The sequence below is a fragment of the Pseudophryne corroboree genome, chromosome 7 (genome assembly GCF_028390025.1).
Source record: "Pseudophryne corroboree isolate aPseCor3 chromosome 7, aPseCor3.hap2, whole genome shotgun sequence".
NCBI classification, from domain to species: domain Eukaryota; kingdom Metazoa; phylum Chordata; class Amphibia; order Anura; family Myobatrachidae; genus Pseudophryne; species Pseudophryne corroboree.
The window spans coordinates 504,569,092-504,588,917 of NC_086450.1; the positions used below are offsets into that span (position 1 = coordinate 504,569,092).

The 19,826-nt window shown below is 47.6% G+C and overlaps 2 protein-coding genes across 2 annotated transcripts; both read right to left on the reverse strand.

Annotated features, from left to right (window-relative positions):
• Positions 1–4,774: 4,774 nt before the first annotated feature.
• LOC134945830 (E3 ubiquitin-protein ligase TRIM58-like) lies at positions 4,775–7,339 on the reverse strand. Its single transcript, XM_063935345.1, has one exon. It carries the CDS (start codon positions 7,174–7,176, stop codon positions 5,632–5,634), a length of 1,545 nt encoding a protein of 514 aa, XP_063791415.1. The 5' UTR covers positions 7,177–7,339; the 3' UTR covers positions 4,775–5,631.
• A 7,144-nt stretch (positions 7,340–14,483) lies between these two features.
• LOC134943940 (tripartite motif-containing protein 14-like) lies at positions 14,484–16,796 on the reverse strand. Its single transcript, XM_063932501.1, has one exon. The coding sequence runs from the start codon at positions 16,471–16,473 to the stop codon at positions 15,232–15,234; it is 1,242 nt and encodes a 413-aa protein (XP_063788571.1). The 5' UTR covers positions 16,474–16,796; the 3' UTR covers positions 14,484–15,231.
• Positions 16,797–19,826: the final 3,030 nt, after the last annotated feature.

Genomic DNA, 19,826 nt, shown 5'->3' on the forward strand with positions numbered 1-19,826 from the left:
TCCAGTCTTCTGTACGTGGTGCCTGTACGCCGAAAGTGTCCCGCAATTCTTCTGGCCACCGACAGCATCTCTTGCACGCCCCTGTCGTTTTTTAAAAAATTCTGCACCACCAAATTCAAGGTATGTGCAAAACATGGGACGTGCTGGAATTTGCCCATATTTAATGCACACACAATATTGCTGGCGTTGTCCGATGCCACAAATCCACAGGAGAGTCCAATTGGGGTAAGCCATTCCGCGATGATCTTCCTCAGTTGCCGTAAGAGGTTTTCAGCTGTGTGCGTATTCTGGAAAGCGGTGATACAAAGCGTAGCCTGCCTAGGAAAGAGTTGGCGTTTGCGAGATGCTGCTACTGGTGCCGCCGCTGCTGTTCTTGCGGCGGGAGTCCATACATCTACCCAGTGGGCTGTCACAGTCATATAGTCCTGACCCTGCCCTGCTCCACTTGTCCACATGTCCGTGGTTAAGTGGACATTGGGTACAACTGCATTTTTTAGGACACTGGTGAGTCTTTTTCTGACGTCCGTGTACATTCTCGGTATCGCCTGCCTAGAGAAGTGGAACCTAGATGGTATTTGGTAACGGGGGCACACTGCCTCAATAAATTGTCTAGTTCCCTGTGAACTAACGGCGGATACCGGACGCACGTCTAACACCAACATAGTTGTCAAGGCCTCAGTTATCCGCTTTGCAGCAGGATGACTGCTGTGATATTTCATCTTCCTCGCAAAGGACTGTTGAACAGTCAATTGCTTACTGGAAGTAGTACAAGTGGGCTTACGACTTCCCCTCTGGGATGACCATCGACTCCCAGCAGCAACAACAGCAGCGCCAGCAGCAGTAGGCGTTACACGCAAGGATGCATCGGAGGAATCCCAGGCAGGAGAGGACTCGTCAGAATTGCCAGTGACATGGCCTGCAGGACTATTGGCATTCCTGGGGAAGGAGGAAATTGACACTGAGGGAGTTGGTGGGGTGGTTTGCGTGAGCTTGGTTACAAGAGGAAGGGATTTACTGGTCAGTGGACTGCTTCCGCTGTCACCCAAAGTTTTTGAACTTGTCACTGACTTATTATGAATGCGCTGCAGGTGACGTATAAGGGAGGATGTTCCGAGGTGGTTAACGTCCTTACCCCTACTTATTACAGCTTGACAAAGGGAACACACGGCTTGACACCTGTTGTCCGCATTTCTGGTGAAATACCTCCACACCGAAGAGCTGATTTTTTTGGTATTTTCACCTGGCATGTCAACGGCCATATTCCTCCCACGGACAACAGGTGTCTCCCCGGGTGCCTGACTTAAACAAACCACCTCACCATCAGAATCCTCCTGGTCAATTTCCTCCCCAGCGCCAGCAACACCCATATCCTCCTCATCCTGGTGTACTTCAACACTGACATCTTCAATCTGACTATCAGGAACTGGACTGCGGGTGCTCCTTCCAGCACTTGCAGGGGGCGTGCAAATGGTGGAAGGCGCATGCTCTTCACGTCCAGTGTTGGGAAGGTCAGGCATCGCAACCGACACAATTGGACTCTCCTTGTGGATTTGGGATTTCGAAGAATGCACAGTTCTTTGCTGTGCTGCTTTTGCCAGCTTGAGTCTTTTCATTTTTCTAGCGAGAGGCTGAGTGCTTCCATCCTCATGTGAAGCTGAACCACTAGCCATGAACATAGGCCAGGGCCTCAGCCGTTCCTTGCCACTCCGTGTCGTAAATGGCATATTGGCAAGTTTACGCTTCTCCTCCGACAATTTTATTTTAGGTTTTGGAGTCCTTTTTTTTCTGATATTTGGTGTTTTGGATTTGACATGCTCTGTACTATGACATTGGGCATCGGCCTTGGCAGACGACGTTGCTGGCATTTCATCGTCTCGGCCATGACTAGTGGCAGCAGCTTCAGCACGAGGTGGAAGTGGATCTTGATCTTTCCCTAATTTTGGAACCTCAACATTTTTGTTCTCCATATTTTAATAGGCACAACTAAAAGGCACCTCAGGTAAACAATGGAGATGGATACTAGTATACAATTATGGACTGCCTGCCGAGTGCAGACACAGAGGTAGCCACAGCCGTGAACTACCGTACTGTACTGTGTCTGCTGCTAATATAGACTGGTTGATAAAGAGATGTCTATGTAACTATGTATGTATAAAGAAGAAAGAAAAAAAAACCACGGTTAGGTGGTATACAATTATGGACGGACTGCCTGCCGAGTGCAGACACAGAGGTAGCCACAGCCGTGAACTACCGTACTGTACTGTGTCTGCTGCTAATATAGACTGGTTGATAAAGAGATGTCTATGTAACTATGTATGTATAAAGAAGAAAGAAAAAAAAACCACGGTTAGGTGGTATACAATTATGGACGGACTGCCTGCCGAGTGCAGACACAGAGGTAGCCACAGCCGTGAACTACCGTACTGTACTGTGTCTGCTGCTAATATAGACTGGTTGATAAAGAGATGTCTATGTAACTATGTATGTATAAAGAAGAAAGAAAAAAAAACCACGGTTAGGTGGTATACAATTATGGACGGACTGCCTGCCGAGTGCAGACACAGAGGTAGCCACAGCCGTGAACTACCGTACTGTACTGTGTCTGCTGCTAATATAGACTGGTTGATAAAGAGATGTCTATGTAACTATGTATGTATAAAGAAGAAAGAAAAAAAAACCACGGTTAGGTGGTATACAATTATGGACGGACTGCCTGCCGAGTGCAGACACAGAGGTAGCCACAGCCGTGAACTACCGTACTGTGTCTGCTGCGACTGGATGATAAATGATATAAAAAATATATATATATCACTACTGCAGCCGGACAGGTATATATTATATATTATATAATGACGGACCTGCTGGACACTGTCTGTCAGCAGAATGAGTTTTATTTTTATAGAATAAAAAAAAAAAAAACACACAAGTGAAGTCACACGACGAGTGTTTAACTTTTTCAGGCAATCACAATATAAGTATACTACTAACTATACTGGTGGTCAGTGTGGTCAGGTCACTGGTCAGTCACACTGGCAGTGGCACTCCTGCAGCAAAAGTGTGCACTGTTTAATTTTAATATAATATTATGTACTCCTGGCTCCTGCTATAACCTATAACTGGCACTGCAGTGCTCCCCAGTCTCCCCCACAATTATAAGCTGTGTGAGCTGAGCAGTCAGACAGATATATAATATATATAGATGATGCAGCACACTGGGCTGAGCCTGAGCAGTGCACACAGATATGGTATGTGACTGAGTCACTGTGTGTATCGCTTTTTTCAGGCAGAGAACGGATATATTAAATAAACTGCACTGTCTGGTGGTCACTCACTATATAATATTATGTACTCCTGGCTCCTGCTATAACCTATAACTGGCACTGCAGTGCTCCCCAGTCTCCCCCACAATTATAAGCTGTGTGAGCTGAGCAGTCAGACAGATATATAATATATATAGATGATGCAGCACACTGGGCTGAGCCTGAGCAGTGCACACAGATATGGTATGTGACTGAGTCACTGTGTGTATCGCTTTTTTCAGGCAGAGAACGGATATATTAAATAAACTGCACTGTCTGGTGGTCACTCACTATATAATATTATGTACTCCTGGCTCCTGCTATAACCTATAACTGGCACTGCAGTGCTCCCCAGTCTCCCCCACAATTATAAGCTGTGTGAGCTGAGCAGTCAGACAGATATATAATATATATAGATGATGCAGCACACTGGGCTGAGCCTGAGCAGTGCACACAGATATGGTATGTGACTGAGTCACTGTGTGTATCGCTTTTTTCAGGCAGAGAACGGATATATTAAATAAACTGCACTGTCTGGTGGTCACTCACTAGTAAACTCTCTGCACTCTCTACACTTCTACAGTACTCCTCCTAGTCCTAAGCTCCAGTAAATCTCTCTCTTTTATAATCTAAATGGAGAGGACGCCAGCCACGTCCTCTCCCTATCAATCTCAATGCACGTGTGAAAATGGCGGCGACGCGCGGCTCCTTATATAGAATCCGAGTCTCGCAATAGAATCCGAGCCTCGCGAGAATCCGACAGCGTCATGATGACGTTCGGGCGCGCTCGGGTTAACCGAGCAAGGCGGGAAGATCCGAGTTGCTCGGACCCGTGAAAAAAAACATGAAGTTCGGGCGGGTTCGGATTCAGAGAAACCGAACCCGCTCATCTCTAATATATATACACTTCTGAGTACCCTCAGTAATTAATATTGGTTCTGTGAGCTCCAATCATGTCACGAAACTGGACTTATAGCACCACCTAGTGTACACAATTAGAATGTGATTATAACTGCAGCACACAGCGCTATAGTTATCTGAGTTTGACAAAGTTTCTGCTACGTTAGATAAATGGAATATACATAGGGGGTAATTCAGAGTTGATCGCAGCAGCATATTTGTTAACAGTTGGGCAAAACCATGTGCACTGCAGGGGTGGCAGATATAACGTGCAGAGAGAGTTAGATTTGGGTGGGGTATAGTGTTTCTGTGCAGGGTAAATACTGGCTGCTTTATTTTTACACTGCAATTTAGATTTCAGTTTGAACACACCACACCCAAATCTAACTCTCTCTGCACATGTTACATCTGCCCTACCTGCAGTGCACATGGTTTTACCCAACTGCTAACAAATTTGCTGCTGCGATCAGATCTGAATTACCCCCATACGGCACCAAGATATTTCATGTTCTCTATTATGTGGAGGAAAAAGAAGGGGACTCACTTTCTTAAAGGAATTCAGAGTTCACACGATATGCAAACATTCATTTTATTGAAATTATATATTGCTATTTATAATACTGCGGATAGTATTATTTCCGGGGTAAGATCCACAAGCAGAAACACTGCAAAAAATAAAACTGAAAAAGTAAACCAACTGAAATAAATGAGTAACAGACACAGATTGCCACAGCACCTGGTGACGGCGGCCATTTTGTGGGTTGTATCATTAAGAACAATAACACATTCAGCAGAATAACAGCTTTATTCTGTATTATCACAGCCCAAGGCATGAAAAATGCCATTTCCAAACTAGGGTTAAATCATCCCTTTTCATCTGAACAAATAAAGGAAACACCTTACTGAATCCCTGAATCATTTGACGAACATGCCTAAAGCATGGTCTGCAGTTCTGTGACATGACCGCTCTCTGACGCAGTGGCACTTATGCAAGTTGTGTGAACCGGCGCAGCTCTAGTGATTTAGCCCATAGATTTAAAGCAGCAATAATTTAAAAAGAAATTAAAAAATAACCTGGTTTTGCAGCTGCTGCCTAAAATCTAGCCAAGAGCTCTCATTTTTCTCACGCTGTGGACAGCTTCTGCAAGTAACTGAACTTATGTTAATTGCGGTGTACATGATGCCGGAACACAATGGAGGCGGCCATTTTGTGGGGACGCTGGGGCTGTTTCAGAGCTGGACGTAGACTTTGTGGGCTGAGACAATAATCAGGAAAAATGCCGCATATTCATTTACTAAGAACCAGTGAAGTCCCCAGTGCACACATAAATACTGGCTCGGCCCACAGAATGGCGGCATCCATTGTGAGTGACAGGAAGGTGTTCTTTAAATAATCCTTAGCATACTCTCTGCCTGGCTGCGGTCAGCAGTCCTAGCTCCTGATTCTCAGCCAGCCATCCTTCCACACCAAAAACACGGCGTGCAGGGGCTCGGAGAAGGTGGCGGAGAAGGTGTGTAAGTGTCTGATGGGGTCACACAGCTGATAGAAGGACAGACGCCCGGCCTCGTAGTCCAGGTAGACTCCTATTCTCTGCAGGGGAGATTCTGGTTGTAACTTGATTTCTTTTGACCTGTGAGACACCAAGTATTCTTTCTGACACAAGCGTAGGCACCAGGACTTGTTACTCTGCCCAACGCCCGACAAATCCCCCTTTCGGTCAATGCTGGCATAGGCCACCCCGACCCTCCAGTTACCAAGTTCACTGGTCTCCACTTCCCAGTAGTTTTGCCCCGAGTTAAATCTCTGAAAACTCAAAACCTGACAATAATTTTTAAATCTCTGTTGGGTTTTTGGCCAAATTGGGGTCTTAGACCACGACGCACTTTTCAAGTCCCCCGATACGGACACATCAACGGCGGCAGTGTTCACATCCAGTAATAGGTCCTGCACGTGGAAACCTCGCTTTACACTAGACACAATGTCAGACAGGACTGTGTGTAGAGTCAGAGAGATGGAGACATCATCCAGGTTATCCACCGCATGGGCCTTCCTGTTGGGTCCGCCCTCAGTGTCAGCCCTGGCGGCTTCCCGTTCTTGCAAGACAACTAGTGGGTCCGTCACTTTGCACAATTCCGTGATGTAGCACATACTCCGGGACAGCTCGTCCTTCTTTATTTCCAAATGTTGGATCAGATCGGAGACGGAGAGCGACACTTTATCTCTCTGCCTGGAGATGTCACTCAGGATTCGTTCCTCTAGAGCCTTGAGCTGCTCCCTGAGGTCTATAAACAGGGCAGTGACCTTTGCTGTGAGGCCAGCCGCTTTCTCCTGAATGTCTCTCCGGTGATCCTGCAGGCCCTGGACACTCTTTTCAGTCTCTTCTCGCTTTGAGGTCAGTTTCTCCAGAATGTGCCTCAGTTTCTCTTTCTTCTTCTCAGATGCCTCCTTCAGAAGTTCCACCTGGTGCCCCCGGTGGTCCCCAAACACGCAACACGACACACAGATACAGGCAGTGTCCTTGCAGCAGTAATACTTCAGGATCTCGCTGTGGGTGCCGCATTTTCTGCTGTCCATGGAACTGGTGGGCTCCGTGAGGACGTGGTCCGTGGACTTACTGTGCACACTCAGGTGAACCTCACACAGAGAAGCCTCACACATCAGGCAGGTCTTGACCGCGGGGACAGAGGAGTGGACGCAGTACGTACAGAAGATCCCGGCCACCTTCCTCTCTGGTTGAGTAGATCGGAAATGCTCCACAATGTTGCACAGCTTCATGTTCCTGCGCAACGTAGGGCGCTTTTGGTACTCTGCTCTGCATTCAGGACACGTATAAACTCCAGTCCCCTCCTGGGCCTCCAGCACGGATCTTATACAGAGCAGGCAGAAGCTGTGGCCGCACCTCAGTGTTGCTGGTTCTGTGTATATATTGAGGCAGATGGAGCAGTTCAGCTCGTCTTTGAGATCCGTTGATGCCATTCCGTCAGGCAGGAGCAGGAATGGGCACGAGAGAAGCCGTGGAAGGGAATAGCTTTGGTTTCAGCTCCTTAACCTGTTAAAGGCACGCAGGCTTCAGGTTGCAGCGTCCGGGGTCTCACAGCTGTTCCCCCTGGTCACCAAGCGGTGATTTCTCTCTCCCAGTGAATCTGATCTGTCTGCCTGTGTGTACTGTACATGGCCGCCAGTAGATAAAGGTAATGTTGGAGGACGTGTGGCTCCCTAACGTGAGCAAACGTTTCATAAAGGATGCAAACGAAAAGTATAAATAATATTCCAGGGACACAAAGTTCTAGAACATACATTTTCCAGCACTGCTTCTGGGGATGGTTTATAAAGAATAATGCAGAATAAAGAGGTATAAAATGAAAATAAATGAAAGAGATGTCTATTCAATTTATTTTGGATTTATATATAAATATAAGTTTCTCATTTATTTTTCAGCAGATTTATGAACGAAAGGGGACATTTAAATGTATCGGCTTCACTGCAGCAACAATGTTTCAACAAAGTCACCACGGTTTAGGCAGATTATTAAATTCTCCCATATTGAAAAGGGAAGCGTATAGGACAGGCGATGTAATTTGAAATCTCCAATGCACAAGTAGATAGGTTAGAATCAACTTTGACATAGAAAACCACACCATCATTGAAGACTCTTATATAGGGGCATATTTCTTAATATACAGTGTGTGGCCTGCCCTTGAAACTTAAGAAAAGTTATTGCTGCAAATCGTGGCCATAAGGAATCTTGTTCCGCTTGAATGCATCGAGTTGAATTGCCGAGACAAGTGCTCCGATAAGTGCCAGTTCTGGAGATCAGGGCCCCGTCACGCCTTCTGCTGCTTTCCAGCTGCGCACGGCCAATGCGGCAGAAGTGGAAATATGCTCTGAGAAGTCCTGCAGTCTCTGGCAGGGAAACCCCATAGCAGGTAATGGCCTAAAGATGGCGTTATCCCACACAGGCAAGATCCACAACGCTTTGCAAACCTTGTTAAATACTGTCCCCATAGAAGTCTATGGTAAAAGCTGCTGCTGCGGGAGCAAGAAATATCTCCAATCCTACTTTCCTCTATGGTACATATTAGGGATAAGTAATCATGTGGAAACAGCATTTTCTGCATATTTTAAGGGCAGAATTGATTAATAAATAGGCCCCATAAAGAGTTTATGTGAGTCCATAGGGGATAAAAGGGGTCATTCCGAGTTGATCGCTCGCTAGCAGTTTTTCGCTGCTGTCCAAACGCTATTGCGCGCCCACTGGGAGTGTATATTAGCTTAGCAGAAGTGCGAATGAAAGGATCGCAGAGCGGCTACAAAAATATTTTGTGCAGTTTTAGAGCAGCTCAAAACCTACTCAGCTCCTGTGATCACTTCAGACTGTTCAGTTCCGGATTTGACGTCACAAACACGCCCTGCGTTTGCCCAGCCACGCCTGCGTTTTTCCTGGCACACCTGCGTTTTCCCTGCCATGCCTGCATTTTCCCAAACACTCCCTGAAAACGGTCAGTTGACACCCAGAAACGCCCACTTCATGTCAATCACTCTGAGATCAGCAGTGCGACTGAAAAGCTTCGCTAGACCTTGTGTGAAACTACATAGTTTGTTGTAATAGTACGTCGCGCGTGCGCATTGCGCCGCATACGCATGTGCAGAAGTGCCGTTTTTTAGCCTCATCACTGCGCAGCGAACAAATGCAGCTAGCGATCAACTCGGAAAGACCCCCAAAGATCAATGGGGGATTTTTAACGATATCAGTGATTAAATGGGTGTAATCTCTATGCAAATGTTTGAGATGTTTTGCATATTTCAAAATTCCCCTATAACCAGTCCTCACCCCTTGTATTATTATTATTATTATTATTATATGACTTATGTTGAACCATGATGCAATGCACAGCTGCCATTGCAGACAGACACACAGAGTGCAATGAATACGTCCCATATGCGCCATTTGTCTGTTGTACATGTGTACTTACTTATGAATAAAAGTCACAGTGACATTGCATAAGACCACACAACGTCAGCTGCATGTATGTAATGACCCTTCTGGCTTGTGTCACAGGACATGTCAATGCTGATATATAAACTTCTAGAAGTAATATCGGTATGTACCAAAGCCATTTTCCTGGGCCCTTGTGCAAACATAAAAACATACAACTCCTGAGTGGCTTATAATAAGGCGGGATATGTTACTGGTTACAGCACATGGATGCACACTGCACCAGGTTATTTAATCAGCCCGGTGGTGTCACTTCAAGATCCCGGTGCCAAGGTATTGGGATTCCAACAGAACTGCAATGTCAGCGGCCGGGAGACGGCGCTGAGTGACTGACAAGATGAGCCGGAGATATTCTCAGCCCATACTTGTTGTTTAACAGCTAGGTACAAAAATAGATTACTGTGTATACAGTAATGCAGAAATAGTCCCTGTTTACAGGCAGGGACAGAAAGGTATTATATTATTATTATTATTATTATTATTATACTTTATTTATATGTTGTCACATGGGATCCGCAGCGCCCAATTACAGAGTACATAAACAAATGAGAAAAAACAAGAAGACAGTGACTTTCAATTCAAGACAATATAGGACAAGTACAGGGTATATACACATAAGCTGCGTCAGCAGATGACACTGACATAAGTATTGGTGCGGCAGAAAACCGAGGGATTTGATGCCGTCTAAGGGAGTATTGAAAAAAAGGTAGGTTAAGTAAGAGACGGAAAAGCACATGAGGAAAGAGGGCCCTGCTCATGAAAGCTTACATTCTTAAGGAATATAGTATATATACATAATATAGAGTCAGGGCCGGATCTAGGGGGGGGGGGGCGAATGGGGCGACCGCCCCCCCTAACACAGTCATAGCCACGCCCACTTTTGAGCAGAAGAGAGCTCTCCTGGGATAGCCTGAGGCAGAACGATGTGCTGCAGCTTATACCACAGCAGCACAGAGGAGCCAGGAGAGCAAGGGTTACAGAGCATTTGCCCCTCACTTGCTGGTGTGTGGGTACTAGGGCTAATAATTACAATTACCCCATAGCACAGTCACATGTACATAGAACAATAACAAAGCTCTATCTCAGTCTCACTCAAAAAGTTCAGTCAGAATTGAGAGAGGAGGAGTGAGGATTGCAGATGGGAGGAGTTGGGACTGTAGAGGGAGGAGTCAAGGTTAAACAGTAAACCGCCCCCCCTAAAGAAAAGTATAGATCCGTCCCTGTATAGAGTGTAAGCTTGCAAGCAGGGCCTTCCTACCTCTATGTCTGTCTGTTTTTACCCAGTTTTGTTCTATTACTGTTGTTCTAATTGTAAAGCGCAACGGAAGCCGCTGCGCTATATAAGAAACTGTTAATAAACGAGGTGATTCATCACACCCTACGGGCGCTCTTCACACCGTCGTAAGGGGCTACGCCACCTTAATCCTTGCACACCCTTGTGGCGTGCAATATTTTTATTCTATGGAGTATTACCTCCAATCATAATTGTGTGAGTGGTTACATATTGCAAGGACAAAGGGTGTATAATGGTTAAGGGGTCGAAGCCCCTTGCAATGGCGTGAACAGCGCACGCAGGGCCTGATGACTCACCTAGGTAGGTGTTTTGGTTGGGGAAGTGGCGGGTGCGGGGAAGACGCGGATGGGATCCGGGGGTGCCGCGGGAGAGGGAGGGCCAGTTGCAATGGTGCCGCAGGTGGGGAGGGACTGATGCGGTGGTGCCGCACCTGGGGGAGGGTGCGTGGGTGCCGCGGGTGGGGGTACGGAGCCACGGCGGGTGGGGGAGTAGCAGTTGCGGGGGTGCCCCAGGTGGGGGAGGGGCATATGCGGTGGTGCGGTGGGAGGGGCGGGTGCGGGGTTGCTGCAGGTGGAGGAGGGGGTCCGGAGCTACTGCGGGTGCTGGAGGGGGTGTGTGGGGGTGGCACGGATGGGGCCCGGAGGTACTGCGAGTGGGGGAGGGTCTCCCGGAGACTCGCACAGCAGCCAGTCACTATTGTTAGCGCCGGTGTGTCCCAACGCGCCGCATTACAGGGAAGAAGATGCACTCAATAAACTACAGCTCCCAGCAGCCCTAAGGGGCGGAATGCTTTGGCACTAAGGGCTGCTGGGAGCTGTAGTTTATGTAGTGCGTCTATTTCCCTGTAATGCGGCGCGTTGGGACACCGACGCTAACAATAGTGACTGGCTGGCAGAACAGAGTGACTGGCTGAATCAATGTAAAAGGTGAGAGTGCTGTGCAGTGTCAGTGACACTACACACAGGCCCGGTGCTAGCCGCTCATTGGGAGGCCACCAGGAAGGAGAGGCGTTCTCCCTGCGCTGCATCCCTGTGCTGAGCTGCTGCTGCTATCCCTGCTGCCGGCTGCTGTCACACATGCAGCAGCGCCGGCAGCACAAAGCCTCCCCTCTCCCCCTCCCCTCCCCTGTGTGACATTCAGTGGCCGGGCGGGAGCCAAAGGGGAGGAGCTAGATGGGAATAAGGGGTGGAGCTAGACGGGACCATGCTGCAGCAGGAGGATGAGCTGCCACAGCTTCGGCCAGCCAGACTTCATTAGATAAGTGTCTGGGAAGAGAGTGAGTGTGTGTGTATATACAGTGTCTGTGTATACTGTATATATGTGTAATGTATGTACAGTATGTGCGTGTGTATGTATATATATATATATATATATATATATATATAGTACAAACAACTGATGCTCGGTACTCCCGGTGAAGGTGTTTCAGGTGCCCGGTGCCCTCCTATGCAGGGAGCTGCTGTAAATAGAGACGGATAGTAGGCGGCACTCCTAGAACTTTTAAATGAAAGTATACTGGTTTATCTGGTTTCCAGCATATTTTGATTTAAAAGTCCTAGGAGTGCCGCCTACTATCCGTCTATATATATATATATATATATATGTGTGTGTCTGTTGTGTGTGTATGTGTGTGTGACTGCGGCATAATGTGTGTAAGCGGCACTGGTATAGGGGGTGTTACATGTGTAAGCGTCACTGGTACAGGGGGTGTTACGTGTGTAAGCGTCACTGGTACAGGGGGTGTTACGTGTGTAAGCGTCACTGCTACAGGGGGGTGTTACGTGTGTAAGCGTCACTGGTACAGGGGGTGTTACGTGTGTAAGCGTCACTGGTACAGGGGGTGTTACGTGTGTAAGCGTCACTGGTACAGGGGGTGTTACGTGTGTAAGCGTCACTGGTACAGGGGGTGTTACGTGTGTAAGCGTCACTGGTACAGGGGGTGTTACGTGTGTAAGCGTCACTGGTACAGGGGGTGTTACGTGTGTAAGCGTCACTGCTACAGGGGGGTGTTACGTGTGTAAGCGTCACTGGTACAGGGGGTGTTACGTGTGTAAGCGTCACTGGTACAGGGGGTGTTACGTGTGTAAGCGTCACTGGTACAGGGGGTGTTACGTGTGTAAGCGTCACTGGTACAGGGGGTGTTACGTGTGTAAGCGTCACTGGTACTGGGGGTGTTACGTGTGTAAGCGTCACTGGTACAGGGGGTGTTACGTGTGTAAGCGTCACTGGTACAGGGGGTGTTACGTGTGTAAGCGTCACTGCTACAGGGGGGTGTTACGTGTGTAAGCGTCACTGGTACAGGGGGTGTTACGTGTGTAAGCGTCACTGGTACAGGGGGTGTTACGTGTGTAAGCGTCACTGGTACAGGGGGTGTTACGTGTGTAAGCGTCACTGGTACAGGGGGTGTTACGTGTGTAAGCGTCACTGGTACGGGGGTGTTACATGTGTAAGCATCACTGCTACAGGGGGGTGTTATGTGTGTAAGCGTCACTGGTATAGGGGGTGTTACTTGTGTATGGTCACTGGTACAGGGGGGCGTTACATGTGTAAGTGTCTCTACTACAGGGGGTATTATGTGCGCTGTGCCTGTGTAAAGTATGCGAGGGTGCGAATTTATAGTTTGCAGGGGGACGCCGAACACCCTACCACCGGCCCTGACTGCACACCCACTGCACTGCACAGCACTGTCACCTTTTACATTGATTCAGCGTCCATACATTACCCTCCGCGATATCACCCACTCTATCCGCTACATTAACCATCTCGGGGCTTCCAGGCCGGCAGGCCAGGTGCTGTGTTGCAGAGTCAGGGCCTCTAGGGATCTGGGTGCGGTTGTGGCGGGGAGGCACTTCTGTGACATCACACGCAGAGGAGGCTCCGGGGGTCAGAGAGTATGCGGTGCAGGGAGGGCTATGAAAGCCTTCTGCTGCGCCGCTTTCATACACATCTATGCCGGTGGCCGCAGCAGCTTGTGTTCCACCTGCGGTGCGGCTAGGGAGTGGGGATTGTTGATGCCGGAGGGGGCAGGCGGACTGGCAGCAGGACATAGGACGCTGCAGTAATTGTTTTTTCCCTATCTACAGCGCAGAGACTTGCTGCAGATGCAGTGGCATACCCTCCAGCTGCACCTTTCTGGCAGGTACATGACCTTTTTTTATGGACTGTACCGATTTTTGACTCTCCAAGCTTCCATTGAAAGTATAGGAAAAGGGGCGTGGACACGCAGCTGTACCCATGACCACGCCCCCTTTTCGAATGTGAATCAATGTTTATGTGTAAATTGTTGGAGGGTGTGATGCTGCAGATGCAGTGGGACTATTTTGGGGTGTGGGGCTGGAGCTGCAGCTCCATCAGCCCCATTGCTAATCCTGCTCTGTGAAAACACAGCAGGCAAAGGGCAGAGCCTCCCATTGGATGTAACCTGTGTGGGAGGGCATTTCTCGGCCAATCAGCTGTGGACTGGGTGTGATAGACCTGCCATTAACCCAATGAGAGCTCCTAGCTACGCCAGGCACAGATCTGGGCTATTATATAGCATATATATATATATATATATATATATATACTGTATATATATATACTGTATATATATATACACACACACACACACACACACACACACACACAGTGTATGAAAGTCTGCTTTGAAACAATAGACATTATATGAAACGTAACCTGAAAACTGACGCAGACCAGTGTAATGTGGCCAGTGAACGCACCATATTTGCACGCATTGCCACCTCCCAGTCCGCGCCCAGGAATGCCCCTCACTTTGCTCTAAATCGGAAATCACCATCAACAACACATTTGTGCGTTTGCTCGGATATTTTGCACTTGCGCAGCTGCAAATAATCACTCAACTACGATAACGTCGGCATTGCGTGCCGCTATGGATCAGGTGCACAGTGTCTGAACTGGATGACCACATATACTATGAATATGATACATACAGCGGGCACAATGTGAGCACAATAATAACACATGACACTCATGTAATATGTAATTGTCTCCATTTATATTTCCTCCATAGCACCAAGTGCAGAATCATCAGGGGTAACAGTGTATTCTCGTATATACATGTCACATACACATTCCACCCTTATATACAGGCAGTGCTGGGAAATCTCAGACATAGAGGTCACCTTCACATGCATTCAGTTCATAGGATCCTACACACCCTCCTGCGACTTTTACTGAACTCATTGCCTGTCTCCTCCTGAGCCAGGTGTCATGAGGCAGAGGTGCTTTATCCATTGCCCCTGTATATGACACAGCTATTCTGTGCTCCCTGCTCAGGCTATAATACACAGAGACATATTCAAAATGCCGACATAGTCAGAATATCGACATTTGAAATGGCTACATGTCACAATACCGACATGCGTTTTTAAAGAATTTTTGCCCCAAAACAGACTTGTTGATACTTTACCATCCCAGTGACCTGGAGGGGGAATATAATAGTGTTCCGAGCACAGCGAAGCACCGCGCCCAAAGCATGGCGAGCTCAGCGAGCCATGCGAGGGGACGCGGTACACTTAGACGTTGTCAATGTCGACCTATGTCAACATGGACACCAAAAAAAAAACAAGAAAAACTCATGTTGGTATTTTGACATGTTGGCATAATGAATGTCGGTATTTTGGCCATGTCGGAATTGTGCCTGTAGGTCAATGGCTGTTGGGATTATGACTCTGTATTGTGTCCGTCTGTAAATCATACTGAACCTATTACATGTATATATCTAGCTGATAATCCTGACCCAGCCAGCACCGGATACCGTAAAGGCAGCATATAGGGGCTCAGTGAAGGTGGCGGAGAAGGTGTGTAAGTGTCTGATGGGGTCACACAGCTGATAGAAGGACAGACGCCCGGCCTCATAGTCCAGGTATATCCCCACTGTCTGCACAGGAGACTCAAGCTGCAGATTAGTGCACACAGAATTGTGCATCACTAAGTAACCCTCATCATCCGACATACGCAAACACCAGGACTTGCTATTGTATCCAATGCGTGATTGCCCTCCTTTCCTTTCCATACTAGAATAAGCCACTCCAACCCCCCAATACTTTGATGTGCTGACTCCCACTTCCCAGCAATGTTGTCCTGAGCCAAATCTTGTGCTGCTGAGGACCACACGATAATCTGTAAACCTCATTCTACTCTGTGGGTATTTTAGGTCCACATTGGATAAGGATGCAAATTTTAAATCCCCTGATACAGAGATGTAACAATTAGATGTGTTTATATCAAGTAACATATCTGCAGCCTCAGGTATACAGGACACTCTCTTTGCAGCAGTCAGAATATCAGATAATCCTGAGTGTAATGTCACTGAGATCAGACACTCATTCAGATCATCCACAGGATAAGTCATTTTGGCAAAATATTCTAGGCTACTTTCCTTCTCATTAGAGTCTGATTCTCGGTCCTGTAAGACAGTCAGTGGGTCAGTAGCATTACACAGCTCCTCAATGTTACCCATCCTCCTGGACAGCTCATCCTTCTGTTTCTCCAGCTGGTGGATCAGATCAGAGATTTGCAGAGAAATCCTCTCAGTCTGCCTGGAGACCTCACACAGGACTCTCCCCTCTAGGACGTCCAACTTCTTCCTGATGCCCATAAACAAGTCAGTGACTTTCCCTGTGACAGCAGTTGCTTTCTCCTCTACCTCTGTCCTGCGTTTCTGTAGACTCTGCACATGTTCCTCAGCCTCTGCTCTGTTTGTGGTCAGTTTCTCCAGTAGGTTTTTCAGCTTCTCCTGCTTGGTCTTCATGGCCTCATCCAGTGACTCCACCTGGTGTCCTTTGTGTGATCCTATTGCAAAGCAGGAGACACAGACACAAGCAGCATCTTCACGGCAATGGTACGCAAAGAGTTTCTTGTGAATTTGGCATTTTCTGTTGGTCAGTGATGATGGTGGCTCAATTAAAACGTGATCTACTGACTTGTTGTGTACACTCAGGTGGCCCTCACACAGGGACATCTCACACTGCAGACACTGCTTCACAGCCGGTACAGGAGCGTCCACGCAGTAAGTACAGAAAATCTGGGTCTCCTCCGGCTCTGGCTGATTACATAGGAAACTTTCCACAATGTTACTCAGCTTTCTGTTCTTCTCCAGTACTGGGCGTTCCTGATATTCTGCTCTGCATTCCGGACAGGAATAGCCCCCAGCCCCCTCCTGTGTATCCAGCACCCTCACAATACAGTCCCGGCTGTCCACATCTCAGGGATACAGGGTCTGTATAAAGGCTCAGGCAGATGGAGCAGCTCAGCTCCTCTCTCAGACACACAGACGCCATTCTGGAATTGATAATAGAAAGTGAAACTAGTGTTGTTAGGGGGAGGAGAAGGAGTTGTGTGTGTTAGGGGGAGGAGAAGGAGTTGTGTGTGTTAGGGGGAGGAGAAGGAGTTGTGTGTGTTAGGGGGGAGGAGAAGGAGTTGTGTGTGTTAGGGGGGAGGAGACGGAGTTGTGTGTGTTAGGGGGAGGAGAAGGAGTTGTGTGTGTTAGGGGGAGGAGAAGGAGTTGTGTGTGTTAGGGGGGAGGAGAAGGAGTTGTGTGTGTGTTAGGAGGAGGAGAAGGAGTTGTGTGTGTTAGGGGGAGGAGAAGGAGATGTGTGTGTTAGGGGGGAGGAGAAGGAGTTGTGTGTGTTAGGGGGAGGAGAAGCAGTTGTGTGTGTTAGGGGGAGGAGAAGGAGTTGTGTGTGTTAGGGGGAGGAGAAGGAGTTGTGTGTGTTAGGGGGGAGGAGAAGGAGTTGTGTGTGTTAGGGGGAGGAGAAGGAGTTGTGTGTGTTAGGGGGAGGAGAAGGAGTTGTGTGTGTTAGGGGGAGGAGAAGGAGTTGTGTGTTAGCATTTTGGTTACTGTGTTGGAGCTTCCTGGCTTATTAACCCTATACTGGAATATTTATCTGTCTGCAAAGATGTGGCATAAGGAAACACAAGTTATGCAGTACCCGATTACCAAATATGCAGAGAAGGCACCGGCATATGGGCCCTGAGCCTTTAAGGGGCCCCACAACAACAGATCAAAATAATTTGACCTTGAAAGAAAATTACAATCAAGCTTTCATATATACAGTAAAAGCCAACTAGACCTGATCAGGCACTAAATATCTATATTTATATACAAGTAATACCCCAATTTTCTTTTTTTAAGAAGAAAAGTATACGTATGCTTGTGGTTGCATACAAAAATGTATACTTTTTTTAAAGGGTATAATACACTATTTGACTGAGCATTCTGCACTAATTAAGCAAGAGAAGACTAGTATGCAAATAGACGCTAAGACACACTGTGGTGTAAACCAAAACTAATTCCATGTTTGTTCTTTAATAAAAACAGCTCAATAGCATATAAGAATCTAGATATAAAACACACTATGGTGGTCATTCCGAGTTGTTCGCTCCGTAATTTTCTTCGCATCGCAGCGATTTACCGCTAATTGCGCATGCGCAATGTTCGCACTGCGACTGCGCCAAGTAAATTTGCTATGCAGTTAGGTATTTTACTCACGGCATTACGAGGTTTTTTTCTTCGTTCTGGTGATTGTAATGTGATTGACAGGAAGTGGGTGTTTCTGGGCGGAAACTGGCCGTTTTATGGGTGTGTGTGAAAAAACGCTGCCGTTTCTGGGAAAAATGAGGGAGTGGCTGGAGAAACGGGGCAGTGTCTGGGCGAACGCTGGGAGTGTTTGTGACGTCAAACCAGGAACGAAACTGACTGAACTGATCGCAGTGTAGGAGTAAGTCTGGAGCTACTCAGAAACTGCTAAGAAGTATCTATTCGCAATTCTGCTAATCTTGCGTTCGCAATTTTACTATGCTAAGATTCACTCCCAGTAGGCGGCGGCTTAGCGTGTGCAATGCTGCTAAAAGCAGCTAGCGAGCGAACAACTCGGAATGAGGGCCTATATACAAAAGAAAATGTATATAGGGTGGATCATATAATGTGAGCCAATTGTTCAGAGGAATGAAGTAAAACAATATGCACTGTGGGGGTAATTCAGACCTCATCGCTAGCAGGCGATTTTTGCACTGCTGTGATCAGATAGTCGCCGCCTACAGAGGGAGTGTATTTCAGCTGTGCAAGTGTGTGAACGCATGTGTAACAGAGCTGTATACACAGAACTTGTGCAGTCTCTGCGCAGCCCAGGACTTACTCAGCCGTTGCGATCACTTCAGCCTGTCCGGGACCAGAATTGACGTCAGGAACCCGCCCTGCAAACACTTGGACACGCCTGCGTTTTTCCAGCCACTCCCTGAAAATGGTCAGTTGCAACCCACATATGCCCTCTTCCTCAGAGGCAGAACTCTGGGAGGCAACGGAGTCGGCTGCCGCCGGGCTCCTGCTTTTTAGGGGGCACTTCGTCTCTGTTGTCTCCAGTTACGTGATGGGTGATGGCAGCAATGAGTAAAACTGACTCATTCCTGTACAGTAAGCCCGCTGGCCGCAGACTGTGATGCGGTACCTCCAGCACTCACCTCCAGAAAGGCATGGCACTTGTGCGCAACTGCAGTAGTTGTGAAAGTTGGGAGAGGAGCTTCTGCTGCTGTGGGAGGGACGAGGGACAGACGTGCGAGGCGCTGTTATAAGAACAGCCGGTACAGCTACAGCGCTCATGTCGGATTCCCTATTGTGGCTGGCGTTCTGCGGCGAGAGCAGAGCCTTCTTTCACTAGTGCAGAGGAGGAGGAGTAGAAGGGGCACCAGGAGAAGATTAGGAACGAGGTGTCTGTGTTCTGTACGTGCCTATATAAAAACGTACGCTCCCTTTCTCCCTCTCTGAGTGCACTGCCATATTCTAGTAAATATATTTTGTGATATACTGTGAGATATATGTGTATATGTGTGTGTGTGTGTGTATATATATATATATATATGTCACCAATGACCTCCATTCTGCCTCATCGTTTCCTCCACTCTGACCTCCATTGCCACCGCCTATCCCCGCACCCCTGTTGGCTAAGATGGTGTCTATGGGCTTCTCCAGCATTTCAAATAGATCCCTCCCAGTGGCACATGTCTGCCCACGCATGCGCAGATAGGACTCCAGGAATTCCTACCATAGCAAAGAACAGCTCTTACTGCAAGAGCTGTCCTTTGGAATTTTCTTCAAGCATACGCCGTTATGCCTGCGAAGCATGGTGGAATATATGTAAGTCTGTCAAGATAAATATTGGTGCCCCTCCACTGTATATATATATGTGTATGTATGTATGTATGTATGTATGTATGTGTAGGGGGCACCGATATTTATCTTGCCTCCGGGCGTCTGGGACAAACTTACGCCACTGCTCTTCCTGTCAATCTCCGTGCGATCGCTTTTTCGCACTGTCC

Coding starts and splice junctions, on each gene's coding strand:
- LOC134945830 (XM_063935345.1), bottom strand. CDS start 7,176: ATGGCATCAACGGATCTCAAAGACGAGCTGAACTGCTCCATCTGCCTC.
- LOC134943940 (XM_063932501.1), bottom strand. CDS start 16,473: ATGTCCCTGTGTGAGGGCCACCTGAGTGTACACAACAAGTCAGTAGAT.